Consider the following 9,803-nt stretch of genomic DNA (forward strand, 5'->3'; position numbering starts at 1 on the left):
GTTGGCCATGCTGGCCTTAAATTGCCAACGTACACCAGAGATGGCTGGGAGCAATGGGTGGTCTAAGTTGTATGTAGTTGTCAAGCAGTCGGATGGAGCTCCGCGCCGCAAGGTGGTCTCTCCGGGCTTGGCATCGCGGTGCCGCTGAGGCTTGAACCGCCATGTAAACATGTTGAAGGTACTATTCTCCAACTCCTGTCATCAAACTTCCATGTCTTCTATTCTCCTCATTGGTTAATTGCTCAGTACCTAGCCACTGCTTGCTTTCTCTCTTGGCTTTGCTGATGTGAATTTTGAGTGCTTAAATAGCAAGTAAATCTATATTTTCTTACCTGAATATGGTGTCCCTGGCAGATGTCGCACATCTGCTCGCAACTGCCCCGTCATCAGCAGTTCTTCTACAGAAGCTTATGGAGCTCGAAGGAGACGTCAGTTTAGTTGGAGATGCCCATATGGCTAGCGACACTGAGTTCCTGAGCATATATTACTCGTCATACTTCTTTGCCCTTTTGCTTGAGGACCAAATGTCCGTTTCAGCACCCACTTCTATTTCGCTCTAGGCTAATTGTTCTTCTACAGTAATGAAGCACATATGCTAAGTCGCAGACTACCCGGGAGTCTTGCGAAAGAAGACCTTACAATACAAAGCACCTTATCCCTCCTTCGAGCCGTTTGGAACAATAACTACGAGAAGATCTACCGTGTCATCAGAACAACACAATGGCCACAGAGCATCAAGCAACTAACTCAACAATACCAATGTAAGTGTAAGAAAGCAAACCATCTCCCGTTTCATTTCGACAATTAACTGTTGCATACAGTATTCTTCCAAAATAAGACGTTTCACAATATCAGTCATGCCTACGGATCAATCCGACCTTCAGCTGCTGCTCTCTATTTAGGTCTTAACTCGGTAGAGGAAGATACAATGAGTGATAACGCAGATGGGACAGGCTCAGAGTTGGTTGCCCTGCTCACTGGGAAAGGCTGGGAATGGAACGCGGAATCGAAGCTATTCGCTCCGAAAGTGACAATGCCGGTGCCTGGGGTGACTGGTTCGGAAAGTGCGGCAATCAGAGAGTTGGTAGCACAATTAAGAAGTCATGGCGGTTGATGGATAACTGGCCTCTGAAAGGAGTCAAAACGATTGTAACGAGAAACGCGAACCGAGAGTCGAGAGTTGGGACACTTGAAACGAGAAACCGAGGATGACTATTGAGCAATTCTCTTGCTTGTGAAAGGATTGAGCTGTTCTGCTAGGCCAAGTGAAGAAAATAGGATCTATCACATAGTCATCAGTGAGCCCATCGACGTCAGCTGGAAGTGAACCTGTCAGAATGTCGGCAGTATATCCTTCCATCCCTCTTAATGGTAGCTACATATATTCATTCCCCATTAACCATTCTTGGCTACACGGCGTTTTCTGTTCGGGGAAGATCAAAAAACGTGGATGCTCAAAATCTGGATAGAATTTAAGTCGCCATCTAGGATATGTACAAGATAAGAACAGAAAAAAAAAAAAAAAAAAACCGATGACTACCTTTTTTATCGCTTTTTCTGCAAACAAAAAGAAACGGAGCTTAGTTATACGCTATAAGTAATACAAAATAGATATTCCAAACACACAGCTTGTTCGGATATATATGGCGCTCACTCATGTCCTTTTTACTCGGAAGTTTTTCAAAGAGTTTGAGCTGCTCCCTTTGTGCTGTTGAGTGCTGCGGAACATGGATCTTCATCGAGTTATTTCGTAGACAATGCGTCCCTCACAAGTCCTCCACCTCCGCGTGCGAGTTATTTTGGTGTGTTATTTCGCCATTTCGGCGAATTTCATATTTATGAACGCTTCAAGGTCGAATCTTTTATCTTCCGGATCGGTTATGACTAATCGTAGATAACCGTTAGCTATAGTTCACAAAACTGTAGGTATATAACAAACACAAGAGGAAAGGCATGTATTAATAGTTAATATAGCCATCCCATCCGGAACTTTGGACTTAAGAAATCATGTAATGTACCTCCACTACTCGTTGTTTTAACTTCTGCTGGCGCATTCTTCTTTGCGTATTCTGCCCGCGCTTGCTCAATCAATGATTCCTTGCGGCTGTATTCGCGATCTATCTGCGCTTGCTTGGCTTGTGAAGTGAGGGACGATTGGTGGAAGAGGCCGTAGACAATGCCTGCGCCAAGGGCGGAGTAACGTAGTACCTAAGAAGGAATCGTTTTTGATCAGCACGATGTTCGAACATATCTCGTCGATTCGCAGATTAGGGCGAGAGTGGACGGGAAAAGTGAAGTTTTTCCTCATAAAAAAGCTGGACATACGTTGACACCTTGCGAAGTAGCCATGGCAATTGTTCTGTATGGGTTCCAGCTAGAGAAGGAGAAATGCGAAGGGAGGGACTGCAGATGCGATAAGCGTCAGCTCTGACGTTACGGGACGGCTTGCGGGCTGTCAATGGTTTTTTGTTAATGTTGTTGATAGCGAGAGACCCGGCCTTGGGAGTGGAGGAAGTTCGGGAGGGCTGCTTACTAAGTGAAGCGCGGCTCCTTGTCCAACCCTCAACATCAAACAAGACAGTAAATAAATATATAAACACCATCCATCAGCCTCGTCAATACTACATGTACAGCCCCAGTCTCAGGGCACGGATATATGAACATGCAGCAAAGGAAGATGAAATTCTGGCCAAAGAAGGCCCAAGCTTGCTGAGCTGAAGGCGACAACGCGAATTGCGACAAAGGGAGTTTTCGCAAACCAGGCAGAGCATCGGAGAAGGGGGATCGGAGGTGAACAAGCTCCTAAACTTCCCAGCTCCTCGGATTTGCTCTGTGCTGACCCATAATACATTTGGCAGATCCTAGCTCCGACTCCCGGCCGTGCAGATAGCAGAGCAGAGCTCGATAGTTTAATCTCTCGGCTGGTCGATCGACCTTCATCTGCTGCCTTAAAAGAAGGTGTAGAATCTCCCAAGGGTCGAGGGAGTAGACCCAATTCTGTCCTCAGCGCCAGTCAACTGAGCGGGGAAATTCTCGAATCAGTGACGCCTCCAACTAGACCTGTGTCTCTCTCAATTGCAACACAAACCGCGCCTTTCCCCGCTGCCGAACCCCCCGCTGCTGCTGCGGTCCCGCCACCTAAACCGGAGGTCGTCACCTACAGCAAAGGTGTCCAAACAGACTCATGGACAGAACCCAGAAGCCGGTCCATTGACGGCAATTCTGGCTCAGAAGATGATAGCTCTCCCCCAACTTCACGTGCAAATAAACAGTTGAACCGGAGACAGCAGCGTGAACGTGATGAGGAGATTAGGGGGAGGTTACGAAAGGAGGTTGAAGAGGAGATACGATCTGCAAAAGAAATGGCAGGTGGGGGAACTACACAACAATCGACAGATATAAGATACCCATTACGGACGCTTACGAATGACGAGCTCAATGCGGTCACCTCGTCAAATGATTTCTTGGACTTCGTAGAGAAATCCAGCAGAGTTATTGAAAGAGCCTTGGATGAGCAATATGACGTCCTTACAGACTATGCGTTAGGTGGTGTTAGTGCAAACGGTGGCGGTGAGAATGATGAATATGGCAATGATAAGAAACGAAGAGGTATAGGGGAGCTTGTTCAGTTCTATGACGAACGATGGAGCAAGAAGCGAATGATCAGTGATATCAACTTTTCTCCAAAGGTGAGGCCTGTCCATGATATATAATTAGAAGGAGCCATATGGACTAAAATCGCTTTGTTGTATAGTTTCCAGAATTGGTACTCGCCTCTTACACAAATAACGTCACCGCACCCCATGATCCCAATGGAATAGTACAAGTATGGAATCTCCATCTCCATTCAAGACCAGAATACGTTTTTCACTCAATGTCCGACATCCTCACGGCGAAATTCTCTCCATTCCACCCAAACCTGATCGTAGGTGGCTCCTACTCCGGCCAAGTCCTATTATGGGATACCAGATCATCGCGTGCAGGGGGTGGAGCCCCCATCCAAAAAACCCCCTTAACCGGTTCCGGTCACACCCACCCGGTTTACAACATCTCCATCGTCGGTACTCAAAATGCTCATAACATCATCACCGCCTCTACCGACGGCGTTGTCTGCGGCTGGACTGTCGACATGCTCTCTCAACCTCAAGAATACCTTGAGCTCACCACACCACCGCCATCCAAAACAGAAGATCTCGCACCCACAACTATGACATTCCCCCAATCAGACCCAACCTTCTTCCTCGTTGGCACCGAAGAGGGTGCCATATACCCATGCCACCGCTACGACCGCGCAGGCGCCAAAGCAGGTACCGATCATCGACTCTCTTATCGCGGTCACGCCGCCCCCGTCATGTCCACTGTCTTCCACCCAGCCCGTGGTGCCATCGACCTAGGCGACCTGATGCTTAGCTCTAGCCTAGACTGGAGCGTGAAACTCTGGCGTGTACGAGCGCCTGCCGTCACCTCTACTTCACACACATCTGCCACCACACCCGCACAAGTGGTTTCGCCTGTCCTGGATCTGAACCGCGAAGACGTCGTGTACGATGCGCGCTGGTCCCCGCATCGACCTGGCGTATTTGCCCTTGTCGACGGCGCGGGGTCTGTCGAGGTGTGGGACCTGTGCACGGACACGGAGGTATATGCGGCGCGTGCAACGCCGACAAAGGCACGCAATGCGGTTATTGAGCAGAGTTTGAATAAGGTTGCGTGGGAGGAGAGAGATGGACGACGTCTGGCGACGGGTGGGCTCGATGGCGTGGTAACGGTGTTTGAGGTTGGGAAGGACTTGAGTGGGGGCCCTGATGAGGTGCCTGCTGAAGAGTGGTCGGCGATGAAGAAGCTTGTGGCAAAGTTAGAGCAGGGGAGGGATTAAGTACTTTTTCGATACCCCTTCTCTCCGTTCCCTTTCCTATGTTTTTTCTTCCCTTTCTTTCTTTCTCTTTTGTCTTCTAGTTACATTAATGATGAAAACATGGGAGGATTGCTAGCGGATATCTTTGTTAAGTGACTTTATGGTCTGCTCAATTTAGTTCCTTGTCTGGATTGTTCTGGCGTTCCCTCATCTTCTCTACGTTTCCTCTGTTTTTTCTTTCTAGACCGATTTTATGTTACATTTTCAACATGTTGCCTCTCAGGTCATGCTCTTACAGCGTTCCTTCTCCCCCTCCTTTTTCATTTTAAAGGATCACCTTGCATTATCCTTCAGAAAGCTGTCATAATTACGCCATAGATACCCATAATTTTCTAAACAATTTCTCTTCCTTTGCTCCTTTATATAGGATGACCAGCTCTAAATTATATTTTCTACAGAATTAGATCAAAATCGGGAAAACCATCACACTGTAACACCTCATGCGCTCAATATATATATATACACTCGTTCAGTATATGTGTATAATCAATGTATAAAACCATAAACGTATGCACTATGAAAAAATTTTGAAAAAAAATAAAAAGAAAATATAAGGAAATAATAGTAACATTTGTCTAAGCACAAATTCCGAGATTTAAATAGATTAATGCACCTTCATAAGATAGAAATAATGAAACGGGGAAGGAAATGAAAAATGACAATGAATGATCAATATGTGTAGTGAAACCCATCCTGTGAAAAGAAAAGCATGATTAGCATGGATGTTTAAATAGCAGAACGGATCATACGTACTCTGTATTTTGTACCACTCCCGCAATTATTTTCCCGCTTGCCTTTTGTTGTCGGTTCATGACACGGAAGTACACAGAGAACATGATTACTATCACAAGGATAAGAATGTGCGAACTAATGGTAGTTTTCGGCAGGTGTGTTATTTAGTCCGAGTTAGCCCAAAGTGGCGCGGCCCCCTCCCAACCCCCCAAAAAAAACCGAGGGAGACATTTTCCCCTATCCTATCCATAAAAAATCCACACCCGTTGTACCGACACAATGTGATATAATCGTAACTCGCAATATCTTTCATAGTTTTCTAAAATGAAATAAAGAATGAATAAATGAATGAAAACTCACCCAATAGAAACCCAAACCGCTGTCTCATATGTCGGCGGCTCACTGGATTTCACAATAAAGCTCCCCGCAATGCCTCCCAGGCCATTACAAGCCGTCACAGAAGCCGCCACGGTAGCCCGCTTCCATTGCCCAACAATATTGTTCGCTTGGTAAGCGTTCAGGGCTGCCCAGTTGGAGACGTACGCACCTGTGGCGAGGAATATGCCGATATAACGGATCCGTGACTTGCTGCGAGGCTGGCAGGCCAAGCATTAGGAAGCCTGCAATTAGGCTGAGGGAGTTGAAGACGATGAGGGGACCGCGGAGGCGTAGTTTATCCCCAAGTAGAGAGGTGAGGAGGACGGGAATTATGGCATAATAGTAGGGCTGGTATTGTCGTTAGCTTGATGTTGCCCTAGTACTATGTGAGGTTGGGAAACAACTAACAGGTGCAGATAATAGAATCGACTTATCCGTATCAAAGCCCATGCCTCCTTGAAGGATTATTGGCAGGAAGTACGAGAGCGAAGTCGAGACCAGGTTCAACAGAAAAGAGAGACAGCTGAATCCGTACAATTTAAAATCGAGAAAATAGACCAGGATCTTGGATATAGAAAACGGCTCGGGAATTGTATCCTGCCTATCATTATGGATCCTCCCCGTCGCTATATCTGATTCCGTCTTGGTAAAGAAACGGAAGCTATGATGTGCATTTTCTGGAAAATCGATCATCCACCAACATGTGATGATGCCAAAGAAGATTGTAATCAGTCCGTTCACCAAGAACATCCATCGCCATCCCTCGAGTCCAGATCTGCCGCCAAGGAGATTCAGGCCATAATTCATACTGTTCCCAGAAGCCAGGAGTGAAACCTCCCAAGCCTGGAGGAAAGCAAAACGAAGCTGTTGCTCTTCGCGCGTATACCAGGTGCTGATCAAATATGTCAGTCCAGGGTACATTCCGGATACGGACATGCCTAAGAAAAACCGGACAACAATCATTTGCCTCCAGTTTTCTACGAAAGTTGTGCACAAGGTAATCACCCCGAAGCAGATAGTGATCAGAGAGAACCATTGCCGGGGCCCGACTAAACGCACTGCGACAGTCGATGGAAGCTGAAAGATAACACTGGCGATGGTGAAGATGAAGATCGCCACGGAATATCTGTTTCCCTCCAGTGATAGATCGGTCATCATGCTAGTTACGGAGGCTGAGGAAATGATGCCGGAATCCAGGAAATTCAAACTGCACAGGATTCCAGCAATAGTACACAGGCGGATATCTACCTTCAAGCGCAGTTTTCGCTCCCAATCCATCTGTGTTCCTCCCTGTTTATCATTTCGCCGCCAGCCGCGACGGCGGCAATATTGTCTCCCCCACACCCCCCCTCCACTGGCCTTTCTGTCAACGTAACCCCACCGGAGCTGGGCGACTGCAAACCCATCTACAAATAAAAAGCGAATGGTGCGTTTTGGGGGTAGCTGAAGAGTTGTGTGTGAGAATCGTTGTGTTATTATAGAAGGTAACTTTTTAGCAGGTGTCCGGTCGAACCGGTCAAGCTTCCTAGTGGAAAGGCCGAGGTCCGCAAAATCAATCCCGAGTCGCCATTCCTGAGAGAGTCCATAGTTATCGTTAGCCAAGATATGAACCGTCGATAGAGCCATAAATCAACCCTCCGGGGAATATACCAGCAGCTGAGCTGGGAGAAACTGATCTGCATAATGGGTCAAACTATGCTGATGGCATAGCCTGAAGTCCATATCAGCTGGGCTCGTAGAGAATACATGAGAATACGGCTGTAGGCCGATTGACTCTGGGTCAAGTTTCGAGCTCCAGAAGTACCTTCCAGAAAGCATTTGCAGTTGGTATTGTTTTTTTATCAACTTTGTATGGCGGGTGAATTCCGCCATCGTAATTAGTCAGCCGAACCTCATCCCTTGAACATCAACAACCCTCTGGGTAGGGTCCGAGTTTAATCGCGAAACCCACCAAGAGCACACTGCAGCTTCGCCAACAGCTTCCAAAACTCTTCCAGCCACGCGCGCTTACTCGCATTGCCAGGCGGCTGCAGGCATTTAGCCATCCAGTGCCGTCTTAGACCCGCTCTGTTCTACGTCCTTCTCGGGCAAATGGAGCCTAAAACACGCCCGGTGCTTCGCCTCCCCTCCATGGCTCCAAGCGGGATCCCCCCGACAATATCGTAATAAAAAGGAGAAGTGAAGACCAAGAATAGAATGCGGCCCGTGTTCGCATTCTTCTGCTTACTTCTTCATCGAGGTGCTTGAATCCTTATTAATTCTGTTACTCTTTGACCTCTCGGTTTCGAATTCTCCCTCCCGCCAGCGCCACCTTGTGACCCCTCCCCCTTCTTGGCCTAGCTGGTTTCTTGAGAAACCACTGACTGAAACGTATATTGTTTAGTTGGTTGTTGTCCTCCTCGGAATCTTCAACCAAAAAAACACGAAGTCCGGAAATAATGGTCGAATACATTCCACCCCCTGATCCTCGAACCCTCATTCCTCCTCTCCTCGCCTGCATTGCTACTGCGTTTAGCTCTCCCAAGCCTCCTCCCGCGCTGCTGGCATTGATTTCTCCAATCCTTCGCCAGCGCGTACAGATCCTCAGCTCTGTTTCACAGTCGCCTTCGGATTCATGGCTACGATTATTATGTTGGGATGCTGGGAAAGCAGAACGGTTGCAGAACATCGTTGAGGGTGCTACGTTTGAGCCACATCCCGTTTCTGGGGAAATTGAGATCCCCGATGACGTCCCGATTACGTATAAGCGGTTAGACACGGAAACTCTTCGATCGCACCTTCCCATCCCCGACTTTAATCTTTCGGCGTTGTATGTTTGGTGCCCTGTAGATTTAGAAGGCAGCGGACCAGGTTGGAGGGTTGCAGAGGTATTGCCAGGAGATGCTCTGCAGGAGGAAGCAGGCAGCTGGTCGGGATCTATTGGAGAAGCTGATGAATATCGGCAGGTGAAACTTCTACGGGACGCATTACAAGAAGCAGAGGATAGTGAATCTCATAAGGTGGCTTCGAAGATTTCCCAAGGTCATGTGGTGGAACCGGAGAATGAAAAGGAAGATGAGGATGATGATGACGGTTACTGGGCGCAATATGACAATACCCCAGGCAAGACACCGTTAAAACGATCTCCCGCACCAATCCAGTCTCAATACAATGGCTTTGGTCCAGGTCCATACCCAACTTCCTCGGACTCTTACTTCGCCAGATACAACAGAGTGCAACCGGCGTTAGATAACGATGACCCGGCCGTTGACCAAAGTGAGCTAGGACAGTCGACATTGAACGGTGATACCATTACTTCTATCCTCCAACAGCAGTCAGAGGTGGTGCTGTCAGAAGCACCAACTGGTACCGCACTGTACGATGACGGCAAAGAAGACTATGACTCTCTCGCGAGGTCCCGCGTTCTTTTGAGCCACCCCAGGCCTTCTTCAGCATCTTCCTCTGGCGGCTCGGAAACAGTCAGCAAACTAGAAAAGACGGCGGAAAGCCAATCTCTTTCTGAGATTGGAGTGAAGCAACACATCTCCTCGAACATAAAGAGTCTCTTTAGGTTGGCGCGGGCGACCGGGTTGTCCAGAGCGGAGTTTGAATCGATCGTTAGGAGGGAATTGGACTGCCTCGCTTTGACAGATGTGGATAACTATGATGAGTGAACGGGGCGTTCATTTTAGGAAGTTTTCGTATCTTGCGCGTCTTTCATTGCGGATAGCGTTCTGTACGCATTCATATCATATCATATACATCTGGCGGAGTTCAAATGTAAATACGTCACTAGTTG

General features: G+C 47.7%; 5 protein-coding genes across 5 annotated transcripts in view; 2 read left to right on the forward strand and 3 right to left on the reverse strand.

Moving 5' to 3' along the window:
* Positions 1–171, reverse strand: part of HCAG_02726 (oligosaccharyl transferase STT3 subunit) — a gene marked incomplete at both ends in the record, with an annotated part of 2,938 nt that extends 2,767 nt beyond the window's left edge. The window contains one exon of the mRNA XM_001542505.1: positions 34–171. Coding sequence (XP_001542555.1) covers positions 34–171 — 138 coding nt within the window. The remainder of the gene's footprint in view (positions 1–33) is intronic.
* A 1,636-nt stretch (positions 172–1,807) lies between these two features.
* HCAG_02727 (predicted protein) lies at positions 1,808–2,349 on the reverse strand (the record flags this gene model as incomplete). The annotated part of the gene is made up of 3 exons (XM_001542506.1): positions 1,808–1,884; positions 2,019–2,208; positions 2,326–2,349. The coding sequence occupies 3 exons, from the start codon at positions 2,347–2,349 to the stop codon at positions 1,808–1,810; spliced, it is 291 nt and encodes a 96-aa protein (XP_001542556.1).
* A 276-nt stretch (positions 2,350–2,625) lies between these two features.
* HCAG_02728 (hypothetical protein) lies at positions 2,626–4,876 on the forward strand (the record flags this gene model as incomplete). Its single annotated transcript, XM_001542507.1, has 3 exons — positions 2,626–2,638; positions 2,866–3,689; positions 3,755–4,876. The coding sequence occupies 3 exons, from the start codon at positions 2,626–2,628 to the stop codon at positions 4,874–4,876; spliced, it is 1,959 nt and encodes a 652-aa protein (XP_001542557.1).
* A 708-nt stretch (positions 4,877–5,584) lies between these two features.
* On the reverse strand, positions 5,585–7,897 carry HCAG_02729 (conserved hypothetical protein; the record flags this gene model as incomplete). The annotated part of the gene is made up of 5 exons (XM_001542508.1): positions 5,585–5,608; positions 5,665–5,782; positions 6,008–6,243; positions 6,434–7,597; positions 7,676–7,897. The coding sequence occupies 5 exons, from the start codon at positions 7,895–7,897 to the stop codon at positions 5,585–5,587; spliced, it is 1,764 nt and encodes a 587-aa protein (XP_001542558.1).
* A 566-nt stretch (positions 7,898–8,463) lies between these two features.
* Positions 8,464–9,678, forward strand: HCAG_02730 (predicted protein; the record flags this gene model as incomplete). Its single annotated transcript, XM_001542509.1, has 1 exon — positions 8,464–9,678. The coding sequence occupies one exon, from the start codon at positions 8,464–8,466 to the stop codon at positions 9,676–9,678; it is 1,215 nt and encodes a 404-aa protein (XP_001542559.1).
* Between the last annotated feature and the right edge of the window lie 125 nt (positions 9,679–9,803).

The sequence above is a fragment of the Histoplasma capsulatum genome, genomic scaffold (genome assembly GCF_000149585.1).
Source record: "Histoplasma capsulatum NAm1 scaffold_2 genomic scaffold, whole genome shotgun sequence".
Lineage (NCBI taxonomy): Eukaryota > Fungi > Ascomycota > Eurotiomycetes > Onygenales > Ajellomycetaceae > Histoplasma > Histoplasma mississippiense.